This window comes from Pipra filicauda, unplaced genomic scaffold, assembly GCF_003945595.2.
Source record: "Pipra filicauda isolate LSUMZ 115617 unplaced genomic scaffold, ASM394559v2 scaffold310_size866816_pilon, whole genome shotgun sequence".
Taxonomy (NCBI): domain Eukaryota; kingdom Metazoa; phylum Chordata; class Aves; order Passeriformes; family Pipridae; genus Pipra; species Pipra filicauda.
The window spans coordinates 705,362-729,661 of NW_024104433.1; the positions used below are offsets into that span (position 1 = coordinate 705,362).

The 24,300-nt window shown below is 38.6% G+C and overlaps 1 protein-coding gene across 1 annotated transcript; it reads left to right on the forward strand.

The window, feature by feature from the left end:
• The first annotated feature begins 491 nt into the window (after window positions 1-491).
• On the forward strand, window positions 492-17,723 carry ARL6 (ADP ribosylation factor like GTPase 6). The gene is made up of 8 exons (XM_027722878.2): window positions 492-633; window positions 2,463-2,613; window positions 5,132-5,193; window positions 6,688-6,756; window positions 9,189-9,283; window positions 12,775-12,904; window positions 14,278-14,333; window positions 16,860-17,723. Exons 2-8 carry the CDS (start codon window positions 2,491-2,493, stop codon window positions 16,883-16,885), a joined length of 561 nt encoding a protein of 186 aa, XP_027578679.1. The 5' UTR covers window positions 492-633; window positions 2,463-2,490; the 3' UTR covers window positions 16,886-17,723.
• The last annotated feature ends 6,577 nt before the right edge of the window (window positions 17,724-24,300 follow it).

The following is a 24,300-nucleotide window of genomic DNA, read 5'->3' on the forward strand; positions in this document are numbered from 1 at the left end:
CGTCAGCGTGGGGGCGTGGCTTTGGCAGCGCCGGCCCCCGCGATTGGCCGGAAAGGGCGGGCCGGGCGGGGAGGCGGGTCGGGATTGGCGGGGGCGGTGGCGGGCTGCGGTTTCCTTGGCAACGGCGCGCGCGGGCCCGGCCGGCGCGTCCCGGGCCCAGGTCGGTGGTGCAGGAGCGGGGCAGGCGGGGCGGGGGGTCCCGGCCCGCTCCCACCCCGGCCCTGCCATCCCCGGGCCGAGCCTCTGCCGCCCTGCGAGAGGGGGCTGGTGGCCGCTGCCGGCTGCCGGGGCGGCTCGGGGCCTTGATGAGGGAGCGCGGCGCTGCTGGGGAGAGGGATCCTGGAGGGAGGGAGGGAGGGATGCTGCAGGGAGGGAAGCTGGGTCCTGGCAGCTGATGATGGTACTGACCATCCCCCCTGGTGTTGTCCCGAAATAGATTCTCTCGCCCGGTGTGCAAGAGGCCAATCCTCACGCGCAGAGTGGAGGTATTTGGCTTATTTACGGTTTATTTACAGTTTATTTACAGTTCTGCGCAGAAAGGGGCGCTGGGCGGCAAATCCACGGCTGCCACCAAAGCTTTTCGCTCTTTATACGTTTTAGCAAACGAAGGCGTTGATGTTCTTCGGCTGCAAGGTACTCAGTTCTCTTACTAATTAGTATTCTATCTCTTAGTTCATGATTAGTCTTTCTCTTCTTTTGGGTTGTCTTAGGTTTGGGAGTTGGTGGTTGTGATCTCCCCCTGCCAGAACTACCTTTTATCCAGTTGGAGCTGATTTCAGCACAGTTGCTGAGTTGTCTTCATTAGTTTCTTCTCTTTATTAGTTTCTTCTTGGGTGTTCTGCCAAAGGCCCTTGCACCCAGTAAACTCTGCATTCTTTGTGCCCACTATCAGTGGTACATCCTTCTCCCCCTAGGTCTGAGGTCAGTGAAATATGCTGGGTCTTAAACCTGAACAAGGCAATTCTAATAAGTACATTTTTTTCTAACACCTGGACATCACTTAGAGCTTGTTTGTTAGCTGCTTCAGGTTAAATCTCCTTTCTTCTTGGTTAGGCTTGAAAGTGTATAAAGCTCAAACATCAAAGAACATCCTTTCTTAAGAAAATTTTTAGGTATTCCACATTTTGCAACCCAGGATGTTCCCAGCTCTGGCCTGCAGCCGTGCAGGGCCCTTGCCCTGCGTGTGGAGGATTCTCTTGAAAACAAACAAAAACGAGTGGGACATAAAGGGAGTTAGGCTGAGGGAATTGCTGTAACTAATGTTGGGCTTGTTTAACCTGGTGGCAACTCTATGTAGTTGTAATACAGAGAGCCACTCTATAGATCGCTGCCAGTCTTGAATCAAAATGCAAAGCTCTGAAAAGGATCTGTATTTAAAAAGTTCCTGTGACTTTATTAAATGCAAAGTTTTAAAATTATTTCTATTAAAAAGTGGTTAATCATCATTTTATAATTAGCTAGTGAAGAAGTGAGACTTGTTATTGATGTTGGTTTTTTCCTTTTCCCCCTCCTGCTATGATTTTCTGGGGTAATTAAGCTCGCAACCTGAGTCATCCAGTGCTGCCTGTTTATTTTTTATTAAGAGAAAAAACAGCCTTCACCACTCCAGAAAATTCCTCTGGCATTAATTAAATGCTTTATTACTGAAGGCATCTCAAATATTTCAGTTGTCTGACTGCTGAAATTATTTCTGGTGGAATTCTTTCAGGGTAGACCAGGGTTATCCCCTTTGCCAGGTGTGCTCAGCCAGGTGTTGCAAGGGCACACGTGATGGAAGCTCCTTTGCCAGGTAGCTGCAGACAGTGCCTGGGCAGCAGCAGGGGTTTGGCACCTACCAGATGTGTAGGTGAATTTTATGGTGTGTGGCTTCATGTCTGTTGGATCTATTTCAATCAGCTTCTATTTGCAGTGAATGAGGACTTCCTAATTTGTACACGTCAATATAGGCTAAACCTGTCAGAATTAGAGTTTGAATTGAATTAACAGGGTACTTTATTTACTTTTTTTTTTTGACTTAATGTACCGAACCCTGAAGTAAATAATGTAGCAGGTGCTAGAGAAGGGTGTTCCCTTCTCCACAGTAAAAATGCTGTTTTACTTTGTTGTCTGGATTATGGACTACTGACAATTTTGAGGTGAAGTGCAATAGTCCTCCTTTTTTTTGCTGTTCAGTGTGGTGGCAGGGCAGGAGGCGGTGGTGGTGCTCCTGTTGGGGCTGCCCAGCGAATCAAGGGCATTGTGTGACATGGACAGGCTATAAACAGCCAGTCTACTTTGGAATCGAGGCCTCTTGGCAGTAATCAGCTTACCCTGCCCGTGCTTAGTGTGCGACAGTGTTTGTGTATTCGCTTCCTCGCACCGGCCTTTGGAAAGTGTCAGGGCTGCTCAGAACATGCCCACCTGCCCTGTGCCTGCAGAGCTTTGCCAACAGCCATTTCCTGCTCTGATTCACTGAACAACAGGTGATCCCTGTGCATCCGAGCCACAGCCATGGGACTGTTTGACAAGCTGGCGGGATGGCTTGGGCTGAAGAAGAAGGAGGTTCATGTTCTGTGCCTTGGCCTGGACAACAGCGGCAAAACGACCATCATAAATAAACTGAAACCCTCAAATGTGAGTAGCCTCCTCAGTTCACTGCTGATGTGTGTTTAAAACCGGGCTCGCATGCTGTTAGACTAGATGTGACCGCGGAAAAGAAAATTAAAAATCACTTTTTGGTTTGGTATGGTGGAAAAAATACATTTTAAGAGTTTCCAACTAAAACTAAGGGTAAGCATCCACGTGGACATTGTGGAAACTTTTCCCAAAAAAGTCACTGATAATGTGGCACATTTTTTTTTTAATAAGGAAGGGTTTATGATGACTGAAATCAGGATCTGAAATAATTTTCTCTAAGTCACTTAATTACCACAGGATTGCAGTGATGTCAGACATTTGCAATACATTAGAAGTGATGTCAAACATTTACAATTGATACAATTAATAATAACTTGTCTACCTTTATCATGCTTATTTTAGTCTCTACCTGAAAAATAGTAAGTGCATGATAAATACTAAAACAAGAAATAATAAAATAGGAAATAATGCAAAGATGCACATTTAAGGAGAACTTCACTATTTTTAAAGCAAAATTATTTTCAAAATAAGTAGCATTAATTCTTGCAATTCATTCATCCAGTGAAAAATGTTTCAGGCCCCTAGGATGGCATAGTGTTCTGAGCAAAAATGAAAGTAGGGGGACCTTGTTTCCATGTAAGTTTATGGAATACAAATAGATGAATTTTCATAGGCATGTTCAAAGCCAAAGGCTTGTGCATCTTGGTTTCTTTTCACTTATTATTTTATGTGCATCTGGGAAACTGTGATTTTGCTGTTTACATCAGGACACAGATTCTTTTTTTTTTTTTAATTTTTGTATATCTTTTCTTGAAGAGAAACACTGGACATTGTTTAGAAAAACATGACATGGTGAAGTCTGCTACTCTTCCATTCCTGGCAATTATTCTTCCACTGAAAATTGAATAGATTTATAAAAAAAAACTATAAACTACTTGCTATCTGCTGCCAGTTGTTTTGGGGAAATGCTACAATTTATACCGGGCAAATTGCATATTTATGTAATGTTTGAGACCTTTATCATAGTGGGGTTTTATGTCATGCCTTCAGCAGTAATGGATTCCTAACTAGAGTTAAACACAGACTTCAAGATTGACCCCAATAATAGGCATTAGAGAAGGTCTTATTATGCCAGGGAATTATGCAAGTAGAATAAATACAATTTGTTTGCTTTACTGTAAATCAAATAATGAGAATTTACTTCTAAATGCTTTCATTGAACGTGTTGCTTTGGGAGGGTGGCTTTGCATGCAACCCGTATGAGTCCTGCCTTTGCAAGGCATGACAGAACCTTTAGCGTGCAACAAATGCCATTAGATCAGACTTGATAAAATTCTTTATATTTAGTAAGTTCTGTGGTAGATGATTCTGAGCTCTGGATCAACCCAGCCTTCTTAAGAAGAACTGCTGCTTTTCCCCAGGAGCAATGTATTATGTGTCTGACAAATACAAGTGTTTCTCCATTTGTTTCCAGTGATTTCTTCTGGTCCTGATAAATACATTTGAAACAAATGTTGAAGAAATAACACCCACTCTGCACAAATTCTCCCCTGGTGACAGGAGCTGTTGACTGCACTATTTATGGTGGTGGGGTTGCCATTTTCCCAGGGAAGCTGCAGGTGGATAAGCTGAGCTTCCTTCACTTGAATGCAAGGGGTCAACTGCTTATAGCCAGTGGTTTTAATGAGGGGCTCTAGAAGGTCTATAAAAGGATTGCATCTCACTTTCTCAGACAGCTCTGTGATCTAAGGGATGTGACCTTTGTTCCTGCTCAATATCGATGCTTCTTAAAGGAGCTGTTCTTTTCTCCCAACTTAGCTGAGAGGTTCCTTGGCCAGCTCAGTAGTAAACCTGTTTATCAGATGTATCTATTAATAATGCTTTAGGTCACTGCCCATCCCTCTGTGGTAAATCCTGATTTCTTCCAGTGGCGTTGTGATTTGGATAGAACCATGATCAGGCCAGTGAGTAATGTCTGCTGTGTCATTCCCAAGGTCAGATAGACTCCTCCAGCACTGAGAAGCTCTCAATCTGGCCAACCTAATGTCTTGATAGGCATGTACCCTCCTTTAGCTAATAGGCTTGGGATATTGTGCAGACTTGTTTGGGTTCACATTGTGATTTCCAAAGTTCACAAACTCTGACCTGAGTCGTAACCTCCAAGCTGTTGTCTCCACCTTAACCTCTCTCCTATTTATTTCCTAGGTAATAGCCACACATACATGTACAGGTAGACTAATGTAAAGGGTGGAATCTCACCCTCAAGCCTAAAATGTCTTCAGTGCTGTTGTCCAGTAGTGTTCACTGTATTTCCTAGAAAATACAAAATCTTGGTTTTGAATTACTTTATTTTTCTGAGAACTTTTTAAATATAAAGTATTTGGATTTGTAGAAATTTTTTTCTATTGTACAGTTTGGGTAAAAATAGATCTGTAATGTATTCATGTTTCAAATACATTTCAATATTTACATTTTCTAACTTACCTGTAAAATTTGGACTTTCTTTCCTTTAAAGGCTCAAACTCAGGACATCGTCCCAACAATAGGATTCAGTATAGAGAAATTCAAGACTTCAAGGTAGTACTTTCTTTCCTTTCTCTCCACTTAGCAGTAGTGATTATTATACAACAGTTGGACTTAGTTAGCTCTTTTAGTGGGCTATAACTTGATTAGAACATGCTGAAATGTTGTAGTACCCACAAATCCTAATCATGATCTAGGACTGAGTGTGTTAGAATATATTGTGTGTTTTGTGCTGCTATAAAACTAGGTGTATGTATAAATATTTTTAAATGGAAGAAGTTTTTAGTTTTTTGCAATAGTGTGTATAAGCATTCTGTTAAGAATTCCCAAATAGGGCACAAGTTCCAGACTTGAGGAGAGACAGTAGCTTAGGGGGTGGTCTGTATTCCACTCTCAATCTGATAACCTGTGTTAAGGACTCTCACTGGAATTACTCTGAACAGAGTGCAGTGTAATCCCATTAAATGGAAAATTAAATGATGGCTACAGCATTAGCCATGTAAAGATGGCAGGAGCAAAGGCCAGGGAACAGAGGAAGAAGTCATCAGTTAAATGAAGACTAAGATAAGGAATGTCATGACACAAAGATATTTCAAGGATAGAACATAATTTTGTTCTCGTGTAGCCTTCTCTGAATATTTTCAATGTGTGCAGTTAGTCTTCAAACCAGGCAGCCTCACTGGGTGAGAGATCTGCAAGAAAATTGTTTATTCCTTGAGCTCAGGTGTGGGACCCATAGGTTTCACATTTCTGTAGAAGCCTCAGCAACTGTGTTCTGTCTCAGCAAAACACATCACACAGGTTTGGGATTTGGCTGTTTGAGAATAAATTGATTTAAATTCCTTTCCTTTATTCTGATCCTGTGGTGGGAGAGATGATGACCTGTAAACACACTGTGTAGAATGATATTTTATTTAAAAAAAGCCAAAACAAACCTAAAAAAACCCCCTAAAACCCTGACAAACCCACAGCTCTAGAATCAGCTGATGCCTGGACATAGAGCTGAAAGGTTGTGTCAGACTTGCAAAGACTGCTCTTTGTATCTTGGTCATCTGAGCTCACCTGTTATTACCAGAATGTGGTTTTGTTTTTTTTTTTTCCTGAAGGTGGATGGGGTTTTTTTAATCCTTTTATTTTGCATACATTTGTGCCTCTCTAGGGACACAATTTGAGACAGGCTGTGGATTTTAAGTCGTGGTTCATCTGAATTTCATTTATTCATTATAAACAATATTTGATATGATAGAAACAGAGACTGAATGGGAGCTTATTTTGTGCTTGATGTAACTTTAAATAATTGGCTCAGTTCTTTTATTCAGGTAATAAAGAAACACATTTTCCATTGTGAAATATTTCTATAATAAGACTGCAAAACTGAATAGGATCATTTGGAGGCAGAGAGCATAAGCAGAGTTCCTTTGGGAATTTTTCTCAGTTGATTAGGATTCAAGTTGATTTGGATTTTTTCTGTCAGGGTAGCAAAGAAAATAGTTTGGGTGTGGGTTTTGTTCTTTATTTCTGTGCCTCATGCACTTCTTTCCTTTGCAGTTTGTCTTTCACAGTGTTTGATATGTCAGGTCAAGGGAAATACAGAGACCTCTGGGAACATTACTACAAGTAAGCCCATCATTTGTTTTAAAGCATTACTGTTCATAGTAACTGTTGTGTATGTTATTTAAACAGAACTATGACCATATCTAGTGCTTAGAAATGATTCAGAGGAGACTTATACCTGGTGTTTGACAGAAGGTCATTCTGGATAAATACAGCTTTTCTTTCTGTTCTTAAGACATAACAGTTTTTCTCTGCTGTTATTCAGTATGCTTTTGGGGACATCTTGTTGGCTTCAAGACTGGGGGAACACACCAGAGGTGGGATTTAAATGTTGAAACCTGAAAACCAATCCTATTAGAAAGCTCAAGATGAGTTAGGTTTCCAACTTTTCAGTTTTCCTGTAGGTAGGTGACTTAAAACCTAAAAGAAATTGGCTGATGGGTGAGATTTTTAGAGGTGAGGGAAATTAACCTCAGAGAATAAGGCACATGTACCTCAGAACCTGAACAAATGTTTGTACATGTTATTTATTGAGCAGGATATTCACTGTACTATATAACACTGTGGTATTGCCTTACTGGTAATAGAAACAGAAAATGGTATATTTTCTGTTTTTCTAACTTCTCATGAAACTTGAATCTTTACTTATGTTATCTCACTGCTATTACTTGATCCTAATCTAAATAAGGTGAACAGTAGTAAACCACACAGAAGTAGCTTGGAGAAAAATAGAATGGAGAAATTCTGAAGATTATAATATTACTTAAATATTAATATTTAATGTGATAGAGCTTAAAGTATTTTTTAATTGCCTCTTCCTCCTGTGCAAAATATGTTAGCAATTTGAAAACGTGTGGCTAGGAGATCTTCATTGTTCGGGAGTGTGAGATGTATGTCTCCCAAATCTTTTGCATTTCAGTAACTGGTGCCTTTAGGCTACTCTCAAAATGCAAGCAGAGTGCTTCATAAGCAAATAATTTCTGTGATTGCTGTATTTAATGCAGTAACTTATCCCTTGTGTGGCAAAAATGGCTTTTTCATCTCAACAGTAAGGGAGTTTTTTAGGTTATGCTGACAGTGAAACGTGCACTTGTTTCACCTCTATTCCTGATCCAGTGCAGTAGGCACATATTTAAGATTATCTTCTAAGAATAATATTAAAATAATTTTTAAAAATTTTATTAATAAAATAATAATAATATAATTATGTGCTGTTCAGTTTGTAAAGTTAAGCAAGATTTAATTTTCTAAGAATTGCAAAATGGAAATCAAAGCTGATTAAGTGTCAAAGTAATTGCCTTGGGGTACTTGAGGTTTGCACTTCTCTTTGGCTTGAAACTGTACTCTGGGACATCCTCTAAGTACACTTGTCTTAAATATACATACAGTCATGTTGTATCCTTATTACTTTGTGAAATTATTTTTTGGTAGTAAATACATTCTACTTCTCTTGATTCCTTTAGAAAAAGTACTCTATGGTCATAAACATTATTTAGGCATTTTCAGCTAGTATAGGAAAGCTTTATTTACTTTTAAGGTTCTTCTCTACACCAGAAAAGAATAGACCTTTTCATGCAGTCTTAGGCTGGTCAAATTATTTCTGCTTTTCAGTAGGTCTGGGGCTGTTTCTTATCAAAGTACGAAGGTAGGTGGTGCTGGAGGGTAAAGAATGTACCATGATGGCCTCTCAGAGAAGTGTAAAATGAAGCAGGAGTGAATATTACATTACAATTTTAAATAAATGTATTTTTCTGAGTGTTTATAACTGATCTGGTGAATTATGAGTTGGTGAGGCTTTATTTGGTTTTCAAAATAAGTTTCAATGAGTGGAACATCAATATCATAAAATATCAGTAATATCCTGAAATAATGAGTTGAATAGTTGTATACAGTTGTCACTGTGCTCATACTGCCAGCAAAATGTTTTAATAGTTTGAAATAGTTGAGAGTTTTTTACCTGTTATTCAAAACAAAAGCAAGATCCTGTTTATGCAGACTTCAGTAAAAGTTAAAATGACCTGCATATGCCCAGCTGTTAAACAGCTGTGAACACCAGTTTTTTTCTAAAAAGGTAATTGACCTTTATCTAAATTAACTTTAGTGTAGGAAATAAAGAATTTCTGTAAAAATCTGTCTTTGTCTGTTTTCTTTGTCTGCCTGACCATACTGTTAAAATAGCAGTTGATTACATTTTCACAGCTCATTTTTCAGCCTCAGGAGTAAAATCAAGCTTTTCTAAAAGGTCTTTGTAGACTGAACCTTGTATGAGTCACTCAGATAACAACCTCGTGTCTCAAAAAATGATGCATGTTACCAAAAGACTGAATTTCAGAAATAAGGCTCGATTCAAATGTTAATGGTAAATAACAATGACAAAAATGTAGAGGAAAAATCAGTTTGTTTGAACTTTTTCTGGTGTTTCTTCTGAAGCCTTTTCTTATTCACAGTTTAAGAGAACCTATAATTTGCCTCTTTGCTCTTTTTATGTTATGCAGAGAAGGCCAAGCCATTATTTTTGTCATTGATAGCAGTGACAAATTAAGAATGGTTGTGGCCAAAGAAGAACTTGACACCCTTCTGAATCATCCAGGTGAGGAGGCTTTTTTCCCCTTCTCTGTCCATATTTGTTGTTGTCTTAAGAAAACCCTGTATCTGACACATTTTGTATTCTGAGTACTTTGCAAATATTTTAGCCATTCATGAATACTAGAACAATAACAGCCTTCAATAACTTTGGGGGGGTTTTTTACCTGTTCACATTTACAAATTGGTCATGCTTTGTTGCCTACACTGAGTTGGATTAGTCTCTTTTTAATCAGTATTGATCAAAAGTTGCATTGTTTTGAGGAAGAATGGGACCTGTTGGAAGCTGGAGAGCCTTTGTGTGATGACCAACACATACAGAAATATCTCCCTGTCTGTTTTTTCCATGAAGACAGCCAATTCCTTTAATGTAACGCTTCTTTTTTCATCTTCACTCTATTTTTTTATGCTTTAGACAGAAATAAGAAGGGATAATTGTATCAGTCAATTACTTATAAAAGGATACATGGGATGGAAGAGGATATGAGATGATAGATGATGAGGAGCTTGGTTTTAAGAGTTTGGTTTGGTTTTTTACATGAGACTACATCTTATTAAGTTCTCAGATTGGCCAATTCTTCACCTTTCCACATAGCCAACATTACTCCAATATTTTTGTAAGCAGTATGCAGTTTTTGCTTCCAGCACTTTAGGTAGTTGCTTTGCCTAACCAGATCATAAAACTACATGTAGGAATTTTAAATGTCAAATAATCCTGGAATTCCTTATTTGTAGAGCCTTAACTTGTGGGGTTACCATGCTGAAAGTAAGAAAGGAGAAGCTGACTTGAATTTCTAACCAAGAGAAGTAGTATTTGATAGGGACAATTATGTTACCATGACTTTATTTTCCATTAATACAATACACTAGTTCATCAGCAAAGATGCTGGAGTTGACTGGGCCTCCTTAATTTCACATTCAAGGGTATGGGCTCCTTCAAATGCAGGCACTAACAAGACAGTGTTGCAAAAGTCAAAGGGGAGGATGAGATGAACCAAACACTCCAGATGTCCCAAAGCAGGAATTACCCCTGGCAGTAAAGGTGATTCTGTGGGTGAAATGGAACTGCATAGGACCAAGGGTGAGAGGTAAAGGGTTACTGGTTTACTAGAGGGCAAAAGAGGGCAAATGGCATTAATAGGTCATTAATGCTGACATAGCAGGTCAGTCCTGTTCAGTTGTTTAGGAGTTTGTGTCTCTAGTTACAAAATACCATGGCTGTGGCCATCTGGGATGTTCCCTAGAACCAGGACAGGACAGTTGTGTTTTTCTGCCTTGGAGTATTTCAGCTCAAGTACAGCAACAGTGTTGCTGCCTGATCAGATTTTGATATATCACATCTAAAAGAATCAAGGAACTTGCAGTTCCTCTAGTAGTAATGTTTAATAAAAGTAGCTGTTAGCTGAATCAATATATAAGTGGTTCACTATAGCAATATTTGTATTTGTATTGTTGTTCTGCCTTTCTTCCTGCATACCCTATTTTCTCCCCATCAATGCTTCTGTCTTTATGATCTTCCTGGAGTGGTTTAAATGTATGTGTTTCCTTAAGTTTTAAATGGAATTGAGTCAACTCCTGTCTCTGAAAATCTTAGCAATCCCTCAGGAAAGCAGTTCCCTGTCTTTTTGCCAGACTTTTCCTGAGGTTATCAGGTGAAAGGGAATGTGTGCTGTGAAGCATTAATGGGGTTAGGAGTTGTACATATTATTCTTCAGCACTTTGTAAAGGTGGTAGTCTCTATATTACTTGTTTTAGATACTGACTCTTGGGTCACTTGACCTCCAGAACATGCTTCTAAAAATAAGCTGAAATTCTTGTAAATTTGAAATTCTTTGTATAAAATTACACATCAGTGTCTGGCATATTTTTAATGTGTTAATTCACAACTACTTGCAACTAGACCATGTTAGGTTTCCATTAGTAACTGTGAAAAGTGTGTGAGGAAAATACTGCACATTAGGAAATAATGTAAATTGCTGTGACCACCACTTTATTTAGCAAATCTTTGATTGTACATTTGTGACTGTGTAGGCAGGTTGTGCCTCTTTTTAATTGTTTTTAAAAAAACAGTGAAAATTCCTTGTTTAACTTGTCTCTTTGCATATGTGATGTCAGGTAATTTCTGTGGTTTTAATTTACCCATAACCTGCAGCCTGTGGGTAACAGGGTTCATTTACTTATACTGTAAATTAATCTCAGAATTTCAGTTGGGAGACACAAAAACTGTTCAACTATGGAATCAAAACAGATTTAATGATACTCTGGGCTTGTATTTTGAGGCCTTTGATTTGTGTTAACAGATACCAGAGGAAAAAAAGAGCTCCAGGGAGGGTAAATAGTTTGTGAAAATCATCAGCATTTTGATCAGCACTTACAATCTCTGAATGAATGTGGGTAGGTAGTGTTATCTCCACTGATTCTGTGGAAAGGTTTAGTAGGGAATTTGAAAAGAACATAATTAGGAAGGTTCAAACCACCTCAGCCCCCACAGTTTGTTGGGCTTTTGGGGTTTTTTGTCATCCCCCTCCCCATCAGCAGGTGCAGCTGGCTTACGTTTGAAGTTTTAAAATAAAACGTTGGCTTGTTTCCTGTGTGAAATACCTTTTTGTTTTTATTATTTAAAAAAAGCCTATGTAGCAGTTTTCTTCAGTAGGGAGATGGTGATGATGTGTGTTTTAAGTTCTTTTCCTGTCAAGGGTTGACAGACTCAAATGTAGATTTTTTTTTTCTAATCCTGTAAATCATCTTCTGTATAAATAATACAAAAAAAATCTTAGAGTTAGTCTTGGTGCTGGTAATTTTTTGGCAGTTTTACATCTCTAAGTTTGAAGACAGTATATTTTGTTTCCTTCCAGTGACTCTAGTCTTTTGGGGTGATCAGTGAGGTTTAAGCTTGTCTGTGTGTAAGTATCCCAGAAAATGCCAGTGGATGTGGTTTGGTCTGTAGTTCTCACTGCTAGCTGAGAGGAGCTTCTGGAAAAAAAGCCCTTCAAGGGAAGGTAGGATAAAGGATGTCCAGACACGTGGATTTTTTTCCAATTGTATAAATTCTGTGAAGTCATGGATGCACTCCAGGATACTAAAGGATACTTCAGACTTATGCAACTATCATTGTGATGTTATGGATGAACACGAATCATTTTCCTGTGATTTTATACATCCAGTCCTCACTAAGATGTGCAGTATTTGTAGGCAGTTGTTTCATCTCCTGTTCCTCAGCTTCACCAGCAGTTCATACCCACAGCTTTAAGTGTGGGTATAAGGTAGGGGGAGAGGGAGTGCAAGATTCCAAAGCCTGCCAGAGAGTTTGTGAGCATTCTTGAAGCATGCACCAGAGGCCATGTGACCCAACAGTGTGCTCCTGGGTAGGATACAGCCTTCAGAGAATTGCACTTACAGGTGAGCAGAATACCTTGCTGTATTGTCTGTAGCTTATCACATGTAGAGATTAATAAGTGTTTCACAATGTCATGATAGCTTATTTTTGCTCATGCCCAGATATCAAGCACCGTCGACTGCCTATTCTCTTCTTTGCTAACAAGATGGACCTCAGGGATGCAGTGTCATCTGTGAAAGTATCTCAGTTACTGTCACTAGAAAACATCAAAGACAAGCCCTGGCATATCTGGTAAATCCCTCTTTTTCTACCCTTTTATTGGTATTACTTTGTGCATTCATATTTTAGCTCTGTCACGACACTTATTACTATAAATCAAGCAGGTAAAAGACTGTGCCTTAAATCATGTAGATTATAGGTAAAATCATGTAGACTGTGCCTTAAAAGTTTTCACAGTAGAACTGTTACCCAAATAATGAAATGGAGGACTTCTGGTGAAATCAGAAAGCAGTGTTCTTATCAGAAGAATAGCTGCCATTATTTTTTGCTGGGAAATTGAGCAAAATTGTTATCAGAATGCTGCTGCTGGTTTGTCTTGCAGCTTTCAGAATATCAACAGTAAAACATCTGGAGTTTTTTTGCACTCTGCAGATGCTTCAGTAAACTACTGTTGAAAGGCCATTTAATAAACTGTTCTCATCTGAATTCAGAGAGACACTGTACTTTTTGTACTCTGTAATGTTTAAGGAGATTTTTAGTTGTAGGAGCTAGTGTCTTTTCTTTCTGAAGGATGTAAGCTTTCATATAAATAGAAGGACTTTGTGCTAGTCTTCACAAGGAAAAACTCTCCTTTTATCGTGTTTTATAGAAGTTAGTTTTTTGCCTTACTGCAGTGCCCAGATATTATAAATAAAAGTGAAATCAGCAGCTAAATGCTGCTGAAAACTACAATTCTCATTTTAGGCCCTTTATTATTTAATTCGATTACCTGGACATTGTTTTGGGGTCAGTGCTTTTTGCCTCAGAAATCACACTGATGAATTCCCAAGCTTCTTGGAAGAACAGTAACAGTCCAGATTCCCTGCTCTGCTGGTTTGCATGAGCTGCAGGATGAGGGCCATTTAAAGAGTTATCTCCCAGTGATTCAAAAGGTAGATTTACATTGTTCTCAGTGTAGTTTAATAGTTTTATATATTAACAGACACTCCAAGGGTTGCTGTTACAATGAAGTGTGTACACTCTATACTCCCTCCCTCCAGTACTCCAGCATTCTCGCTGTGTGATGGAACTGTGTGGGAGGACAGTTGGACTTGATCATCCTAAAGGTTTTTTCCAACTTAAATGATTCTGTGATTCAGCATTGCTGTTGTAGGTAGTAAACATCTTTTTTATAACATCACCTGAGGCAGGAGTTATCTAAGTATAGAGGTGTTCTAGGAATTATTCCTCCACCTTGAAACGGGAATTAAAATAAATCGCATCATGAAAAGGTGTTTCCATGTGGGGAAGGTACCTATATCATTTAAGAATTAGTCTTCTCCATGTGAACTTAAGTAAACAGTACTTGATGCTACTTTGCAATTCTATAAATTATAAGTATAGGGATGACTCAACTAAAACTGGTGTTTTTACAATGCTTTCATTATTTGATTTGTTTCTTTCAGTGCCAGTGATGCTCTTAAAGGAGAAGGATTACAAGAAGGTGTGGATTGGCTCCAAGGTATATCATACATAATTCTCTTACTCTGTTTTCATTCTGTTAAACTTTTTCATTTTGTAAGGTTTTTTTCTTTATTATTATTCCCTTTGTTTTCTTTCTGTCCAATTCTGCTGTCAGATCAAATTACACAGTGAGTACTAATGCTCTATCTCATATTTGCCTTGCATTTACCTCCTTAATGTACACAAAAGATCATGTCTGCTTCCCTGACAAAAGTGTGTATTGTGAAATATTAATGCACACTCCTGCAAACAGTGTAACACTTTAATTTAAACAATACCAGCTCCCACACTTCAATTTATTATTGTGGTAGTTGAGTTTGTTCTTTAATTTATTCTTACTGTCCTGTCCTGGTTTTACATAACTTAATGTTATGTATCAGGAAATGGTGAATAAGCAGACTAGAAAAATAAGCCAAGTACACAAACAAATACACTAGTTTTGCTTATTCAACTTCAGTTCTTTGATCTAGAGCCAAAGTAAGAACAGCTTACACTATAACCCTCATAGCACATGCAGACACTCAAAACTGCATGGAAAATATGAGATCCAGCTTAGATGATGTGTTACATACAGCTTCTTTAATTACACTATGGATGATATATATCCTTCTGTTGTATGTTGGTCAGGATCTGGTCTCTTTTGTCCTCCTGTGTACTGTTGAATGTATAGATTAGCCGAGTGTGGCCTTGTTTGGGTAGACTCCTCCTAATTTTAGCTCCGCGGTTTGCGTTGTCTGTGCTGTGAGTGCGTTGGGATCCCCTGAACCTGCCGTGCCGGGTGTGCTGTGCTGCAGCGGCCACGGGGTGTCAGCGCTGTTCCAGGGACAAAGCCATTCCACTCCCTCCAAATCCAGCTGGATAGTAGCCTTGTCCCCGGTTTAATTTATCCTCTTTGCTCTGCGGACACCAGATTGTCCTTTCTACTCAGAATCCTCACCGCTGAATAGAGAGGGATGGTTTATTTTGCTGTGCTGTTAGAGACTACAAAAACATTTGGTCATGTTTTCAGAGGGAGGGATCCTTGCCCAAAATAGTCTTTGCAAAGAGATTTACTGCCCCATGGGAGAACAGTGATGTGTCCTCCACCAGCTAAAAGAGTTTTGTGGTGGGGAAGTGATGTCTCTTCCACCAGCTAAAAGAATTCTGTGGTGGGGAGCCAGGACCTTAACACTGAGCTTCCTTCACTGCTTTGTCCATTTATCATAGAGGCAGATTCCAAGTCATGTACTTTCTCCTAATTTCAGGCATAGTTCTGATTTAGTAATGTCTTCCTGTGATTTTTCAGAGTCTCTGCTTATCTCTGAGGAACCTTTTAAGTTTCAATCCAAATTCTGAGTTGATGGTTTTGTACATAGCTTCAAGCTACTTAAACGGATCTCAAATGCTTGTCTTAATATTTTTCTGACAAAATACTTGTGTATGTAGATTTTTAAGCACACCAAGCAGATGTTTCTGCTGTCACTCACTTAGCTCTTCATAGCTATTCACTTCTCATGGATTGTTAAACTTCTTAATTTTGTGAGCTGAAATTCTTCACGGATTTATCTAAAAGTTTCCTTTAGCTCACTGGTTCATTGTCCCCAGAAGCTTAAGAGGGGTTGGATTTAAACAGTACTGGTACCTAAGCATGTGCAGTTTGCAAGTCATACTTTTAATGGGTGAAGGCTTTGATATTTCAAGAATAAATTTTTACTCTGATTCTCCTCATTACTAGAGCACTAGATGGGAATATTTGGAACAACTCTTTAGTTAGAGTAGTCCCCTAAATCACAGCCATAAAATTCAGTGGAGGAAATGACACCTGGTGAATGAATGCAGAGTTCTCCTCGTCAGCAGCAATGCTTTCCTTAGGTACCCTTTGCAGTCCCATTACAGGGAGCTCAGAGTTGGGGTGACAGGGGCAGGAAGTTTTGCCTTTTTTTTTTCCTAATGAGGGCTGAGTTTGCTATTTCCCTGTTTTGTAACAACCCATCAGCAGTAGGGTAAAACAAACCTGTTTCACAGCAGTCTAAACCCAGGTCCCGTTCTCTCTCAGTGGGGGAAATTGTGCTGAGTTCCACATTTTGCAGTGGGCATACAGAACATTTATGCTAACTAAGGAGACATTTGAAGTGAGATATTTGCTGAGAGCAAAGAAGTTTTCATGTGAGTTATTCAAAAGCAAACTTTAAATATTTTGCTGTTCACGTTCAGTTATGTGGACACTGATGTGTGTACACAGAATTGAAATGCACGCTTCATAAAATAAACTTCCAGGCCTTATTCTTGTCAAAGTTACCTTATAAGCCCAAAGAAGATAAAAATTGAATTAGATGAAAGAATCTTCCTGTTTAATTAGCAACATTTAGGGAAAACAACTTGGCTGTGCAGGAATTTCAGAAGTGGATGAGAGAGCACGTTGAAAAGAACTCTGTCCCTCATTCTTGTAACTACACCAAAATATCTACTGGTTATGTTTTCAAGAAAACAAAATACAGCAAGAGTTTATCTTGTGTTAAGCCTGGCTGTTTCTTTTTATTAACAGATCAGATGCAAGCAATGAAGACATGAGAGATAAATAAAAGATGTGTGGCGTTCTTTTGCACCCTTTTTCAGTAGGTGTACAAGTTCCTTGAAAAGGAAGAACGATTTAAAGAAGATGAACAGATCAGCTAAAAGATACTGTATTGGCTCGTTTCAATTTAGTACCTCTTCCAGGAACACTGAATGTAGGCAATATAGCACCTCAGGTATGCACACTAATGAATTAAATTGAATCTTGTGACTGGAGAGTGTATTTATAAAAAAAAAAGATTTGTGTTAACAATAAACATCTGCATTCATTTGAGTTTTAGGGGATAATTAGCCATCAGTAAATGCCCCTCTGTTTTTTGGGGGGACACCTTCTGAGGAAATGGGAATATTTATTTTCTTGAGAAAGAATAATCAGCACTTCCTGAAATAAAGCAGCATGAGATACTTACTGATTTATGTGCCCATTTTTAGGTATTTCTTCAAACTTTTTTAATTTTAAGTTTGACATTAGCTTTTTAGTAACCATCTATAATAGGCTTCTAGAAGAATATTTTGATTAAAGATACAAATATCCAGTGTATTTGTTACAGATGATTGCAGATGTTTTTAAGAAATAGCTTTTAATGAAGTGTTATGAATTGTTTTTGTGATATGCCATGATTTATATTTGCATTCTCATCAATAAAACTTCAGATATACAACATGACACGGTTGGGTTTCTTAACCTAAATATGCTCTTGGATGGTCTTTATGTCTTAAGGCATGTTGGTTTTTCTGTTACTTTCATTTGGAATTTGTTTATCCATTTTCCAGTGGATATAGCATTGTATACTGTAATAAAATGGTATCTCTGTTGCCAAGCTTTTTTAATTAATTGCATGTATTTTTTACGCTTCCTAATAAACCGGGCTGCTCTTCCAGATATTTAAGGAGCATATGATTCACAGAATCACAGAATGGGTCAGGTTGGGAGGGACCACAGTGAGTCCTCTGGTCCAGCCTCCCTGCTCGAGCAGGGTTGTCCCAGAGCACATGGCACAGGATTGTGTCCACAAGGTTCTGGAATATGTCCAGGGAGGGAGACTCCACACTCCCTCTGGACAGTCTGTCCCAGGGTGTGATCACCCACACAGTAAAGAAATTCTTCCTCATGTTCAGGTGGAACTTCCTGTGCATCAGTTTCCTAAAAGTTGTATTTTGAAAACAGTGAAGGGACAGTTCACTGGTTTATTAGGTCATTAATGTGAAATGTGTTATATACTTCTGTTATGTATAAAAAATACTTCACTTTAGAAAATAATAAACTTTCTGACTTCAAATACGTACTATAGGTAGCAAATTAGGGCAATAAAACCTTTATTTTTGCAATGTAGCCTCTTCCCCTTTAATCCCTCCTCCCTTGTTCAGGGAACAGGCAGGAGGAACACTGAAGGCTGTATTTAACTGGGTGATGACCTGATTCCTCTGGGAGATTTAATATGGAGCTCTTGCAAAAACTTCCTCCCCACACCCATTAACATATAAAACACACACATGTTATGTCAGCATGCCTTTTAGGGCTCACTTAATAGAGAAATATTTGGAGAAAAGGGCCCCATCTGAAATGGTAGACCAGTTGCATGTATTTTCAGTTATTAAATAATTAAAATTAACTCCCATGCTTTGCTAGGGAGAGCTAAGTCTTATTGCAAGAAAAATCTTTCTTACAGGATGCTGTAGTTCTGACAGCTGGGTTTATCATTGAAAGTATTTACCTTTCATGTCTCTTTTTGTGACACCTTTGGCCTTTTGTTAACTCTGAATCTAAATATCTGTACAAAAACCAAAGGATGAAAGATTATGTAAAATCCTGAGAAGTTTTTCTCTGAATTGTGTGCAGATAATTTTCTGGTTTACTTTGCATTGGATAATACAGTAAGGAAAATAATAATAGAATCATAGAATGGGTTTGGATTGGAAGGGACCTTAAAGATCATCGAGTTCCAACCCCCCCCCTGCCCTGGGCAGGGACACCTCTCACTATCCCAGGTTGCTCCAAGCCCCGTCCAACCTGGCCTTGGACACTTCCAGGGGCGGGGCAGCCACAGCTTCTCTGGGCAACCTGTGCCAGGGCCTGTCCACCCTCAAAGTAAAGAATTTCTTCCTAATAACTAATCTACACCTACTCTTTTGAAAATAATACTTGTAAAGCTCTTTTGCTCTGTATAAGTATTTTGTAATTATTTTGGTTTGTTTGTATGTCTTATTTAAGCGCAGCATTTAATTTTTTTTCCACCAAAAAGAATTTAAGTTCTTACATAAAAATCTATCTGCGTTTCTGACTTTCCTGAAAATAATCTTGATCTTTATGGGTTTCTGTTTATTTTTGTTTGCTTATTTTGAACTGCATAAAGTATTATGTTTATCTTATGGATTGCCTTTACTGTCATGGGAAGCTGTTTGAACCTCCTGCTTTGTTCTTGCATCCACAAATCTGAGGGAAGTACTCTTAATATCTTATACTTCTTGCTCTCTAATGTGGTTAGTAAGCCCTTATTGAAAACAGCAGTTAATTATTTCTTTTGATTATTATTTGCCTTCTTGTTTTTTTGGTGTTTTATTTTTTCTGCAGCAGCTCTTCCTGTTCCTCTCCTACCAGGACACTGGGCTGAATGAAGGCCTGTTGGAAGGAGTGGGAATGGGGACAGTCCCATTTGTGAAGTGCTTGATTTTTATTTTTTTTTCCCCTATTACTTCATCAGTCATTAGTTGTCTCTTGCTTATAGAATATTTGTGATCATTCTGTGAACATCAAACCTGCTGCATGTTCACCTCTCCTTCCCACCTTGGTGCACAGGCACAGGTCCCTCACACACAGTTGCTACAGCTCTGAGTTGCTCTAAAAACATTGAATTTGGTATCATATATTGCACAAAATACTGATGCATCTGTGCAAAAAGGCTTCTTTGGAGTTGTTTTCTCAGGACCTAGTGGCTGTCAGCCTTCAATCCTGTTCTCCCATTACATTTAGAATGTTAAAATAATTAATGAGTTCTACCTAGCTGCTCCAAGACAAGTTCATTGTGCCTTAGGAACAAAGCAGAGAAGTTCCTTTGGAGGTTTAAATGAGATTTGTGGAGTATTCCCTTTTTTTTTTGCTCCATGTTGGTCTGTGCATTAAGTGGTGCCTTGAAAGGCAATAGAGTGACTGAAAGAGACCCGGAGAATTTGTTTTTTACACACCACCCAACGTTATGTGCTGTTGCTTCGGTGCACACTGACCTCCTACATATTTATTAATTTCTCTTCAATATGCCTGGTAGTGCTCAAGACTACAGCATTTTCAGCTGAAATGTGATGAGTTGTTCTCACTCTCCTAATTCTTTCTAGCACTCAGGACATAAATCCATGGGAACTTTGAGTTTAAGCTGTAGCTGCTCCTTGCAGCTGTGCTGAGAGCCTGCATGGCCTGGAGGCTCCTGGGCCGTTTTGTGCTGAGCAAGTGCAGTTGTAAGTGTTTGTATGTAAATGTAATGGATCCTTCCTGTAATCTCAACCCTCTAACTGTAATATGCTGGGGGGTTTTTTATTTACTTATAAGAAGGATAAGCTGCTGTAAAAGACTAGACATAACAGCTCAGTTGTCTACAGACAGGCTTCTGATATAATATGTGGAATGGTAACGTTGCATTTCAGTGCTTCTGTAAAACAAAACAGCTGTGCAACAGCTCATCTCTTAGAAGCTCTAACTAGGAAATATCATATTGTTAGTAACAAGAAATAAAATTGACGTTGATCCAAAATGCTCGTCCTTAAAAGCAAACGTTTCTTAAGCCAAGAAATACAGTTTAATCTCAAAAGGGGTGGTGTGGGGGGAGAGTTTTCATTCGTTTGTTTGTTTTGGGGGTTTTGCGTGTGTTTGCTCTAAGTTTTACTTGTTTGGAAAATCACTCTTCTTATGAGTAATTTCTGTCATCCATTTATTTAGTTCTTTCTGGCCTGCCTTGTTTCTGGTTCACAGAAATCCTTACAAATCTTGTTCCTGTATTTTCTGGTCTGCTTCTTTTAACTTTTGCCGAGTACTCTACGAGTGAAACTTTGCAGCTCCCTTCCCTGTTGTTTTGGGTTTGGGCATTTTTTTTTTTTTTTTGAGAATCAAAATAGATAATGAGAGAAGGTCACAGAAGACAGGACTAAAAAAGGCAAAAAAGGGGACTACTGAGAGAGTCTTCAACCCTCCTCTTTCAGAAAGGTCAGGAAAGTTTGCTTTGAAATGTTAACTTGATATGCATTGATCCATTTTTGTTATTGTTCACAGCCCATACGTGACTGCTTAAATTTAAAAATGCACTGTTACTATGCAAAACTAATATTATGTGTACTAGCTAATAGGAATTCAAAACTTAAAACACTCTCTTATAACAAATGCCAAGTGTTTTTAGTAATATTTTGTAACCATACTTTAGTTCAAGGCTCTGTAGCTCCTGTCACACTGAGGGACATCATGAAAGCATCTGTGTTGGTGTGAACCAGCACTTTTGCAATTAATTTACCACTGTTCAGTCAGTTGGATTACTGCTTAATTGGTAGAATTTTTCTTGCCACACGAAATTCTTGCTCTCAGAAGTACAGCATGTACATGACAATGTGCTGTTCTGTGTCAGTGGATGTCAGGATCTCAGCCCTCCTTACTTTTTCCAGTCTCCTAATGATGGCATGAAACCCACTACCACTACTCTTTATTCAAAATCAATCCTTGAAATGAAAGCTAGGCTGTTAATGTCTCCTGTCTGCCATTAAATGATCTTATGCTTTCCAAATTGTTTACCAGAAGATGAACTTCATGGTATTACAATCATTGTTACTCAGGCAGCAACTCGCAAGGAGATGTGTGTAATTCCTCTGGGATTCAGGGGGCACCTTTGAAGATCAGGTTCACTTTTACTGTAAAAGAAGTTTAAATTTAGAAACTTCATGTTGGGCAGTCTTTCTACAAGCAACTTTGTCTTTGAAGACCAGCAAAATAGTTACTGAACCACATTCAGTTTGCTGAAGAGTTGCCCAACAGTTGTAAGTAAAAGGAAGAAAAGACAGTAAGGAAAGGATTTAAAAATCAAGGAAATTGGGATGTGTGGAGGAAGTTTCTTTGGGCTGAAGTAGAGTCATGCTAATGAACATTAAAGAAACCTAAGCTTCTTGAGGCTCAGTGAAGTAACCAGGATAAATTATTGAAGTGGATGCAATGCAGGCTCCCTCCTGAGGAGAGCAGCCTCATCAAACTGCTTTTGCAGAGCAACAGAGTCCGTGCTGAGAACCTGATGTCCCTCCCAGGCTGTGTGGCTTGTGTTTCCTCCAGCCTGCTCCTTTCTGAGTGCCTCTTACTCACTGGAGCACGTTGAGTGCTCTCTCAGCTTTCCAGTGCAGTTTCATCCAAAAAGAATTCAGTTTGTGTGCTCTCAGCCTACTTTCTGATGTAAAGAAAAGCACAGTTAGTGAGGATTATCTTTGAAATACCCTTGTGATCTGAACAAATGCACTAGTGTAGGCATGCCTGTACAAAGTTAAGAAGGAAACAATCCCTAAGTTTTAAAACCATGGGACTGAAACCTGGTAAAAGAGCAGCAGAGCTTGGCGAGAGGTCTGCAGACGCCCAGGTTCCCCAGGAATGATTCCAGTGAAATATTTAGTAAAAATACAGGTTTGTAGTGTGGTCCAGTGGGAACTGGGAAAGTTTATTCCCCTAATAAAGGATATAACCTTTGGACAGAGATTAAGTAGTAACGCTTCCAGTTTGGAGGAAATGGCAATGATAATAATATGCCAAGGATTTTTTTCATCATTTCTTATATCGTCAATGGATTGATTACATGAAAGCAATGTGGTCCCAGTTTAACATTTTTGTCTATGATGTTGTTGGCCAGTCATTACATTCTTGCTTTAGAGGAGTAAGGATTGTTGAAGGGTTTCTTTTCAAGGCTAGAATGTTTTTGCTGGGAAAGGTGATGCTTTTCTCTTGGAATACTTGTTTTTATTTTGCTGCCCTCCTTTTGTTAGGTATTCTTTTACATTCTTAAGGTAGTTTTCAACAGGAAAGTGTGACTCTGTTTTGAGGTGCCTAGAACCCATGGATAATTGTCCAAGTCCTCTAGTGAAGTTTAAATTAAGAACAAGTTAATGCTCTAAAATTTTTTTGGCAGCAGTTTCAAAGCAGGCCGAATTGATCTATAAACTAATTCAATCTAGTAGCTAGAAAGCATTGCTGCATTTTGCAGTTAAGGGTTGAGCCTTACTATTTCTTTAATTGGTACCATTATAAAACAAGATCAGTCACTATTATCTTAGAAAACAATTTTAGCATAGCCACTTCAGTGCTGACTTACCACTATTATCTTATGTACAGACCTGTCATGTTGTAGCTTTACAGTTTCTGGAAATTAAAAGGCATATATGCAAAATCAAGTTGTTTAGGTTGTAGGAATATTTTTGAGTGCCAAATTTCCTTTTCACCCATTTCATAACTGTTAAACTACTATTTAGTTCTCTGTCTACTCTGATATGTCATGCAATGGTTAAAAAAATTTTAGAAAAACCCTTTGTGTGTGATAAGTCTCGTGGTTTTCTTGAGGTGTGTGTGTTCTGTCCTCACCTCAGGTGATGCATTTTAGTAAGTCAGTGATGTACGTGGGATACAAAATATCTACGTGCTTTCTTTAAGGCAATGCCTAAGTAGTTAAGTGATCTGATCTTGGCATCACACTAAGTAGGAATATTTCCATCAGTTCCTATAATAAAGAAAAATTTACAGCTTTATTCAGGGAGTTGATTTAACATAGAGATCATGTAAACCTTCATTTTCAGCAGCAGTTCAGCATACCCTGAACAAAATTTGCAAAAACTACTGTACATGTAATACTTATGAGCTACGGTAAGTGCACCCTATAAGATGTTATCTTTCATTGCAGAGAAACCTCTTTAGTCTTATTACTTGTATTTTATTGGATCAAAGCAGTGTATTACATACAGAAAATATTTCTAAAGAGCAACATCAGATAAAACGACTGAGTTTCAGGCTTATATCCCCCTTAGCCAGACATTTCCTTGTGATGGTGTTTACTTTGCTGAAAAAGCTTTTCTGCTCTGACTTCACTAACAATGAATGCTTGCGTGAGCAAACATGGATTACTCAGAATTTTTGTTCTTGGGTATTAAGAGAAATCTTCTTTTCCCTACTCAACACTCTGTTGTGTTGGGCTTAAAGAAAAAAAAACCAAAACCAAACACAAACCAAATGAGTGTGTGGGGGGGTCAGTTATGCTGTTACTTATCCAGCTAACCAGGCATAGTCTGATCAATGGTCATTTGCATTCTTACAAACTTGGCCTTTAAGATTTCTTTCTTATCCCTTTTCTGTACACTATAAATACTGCTTACTGTAATGTGAAACTTGTATGCCAAGAATTACACTCTGTTTT

Bases quoted from the DNA above. Each gene is read 5' to 3' on its own strand.
- ARL6 (XM_027722878.2), top strand. From the start codon at position 2,491: ATGGGACTGTTTGACAAGCTGGCGGGATGGCTTGGGCTGAAGAAGAAG. The intron at 2,614-5,131 runs GTGAGTAGCCTC...TTTCCTTTAAAG, and splicing joins ATAAACTGAAACCCTCAAAT to GCTCAAACTCAGGACATCGT. The intron at 6,757-9,188 runs GTAAGCCCATCA...TATGTTATGCAG, and splicing joins CTCTGGGAACATTACTACAA to AGAAGGCCAAGCCATTATTT.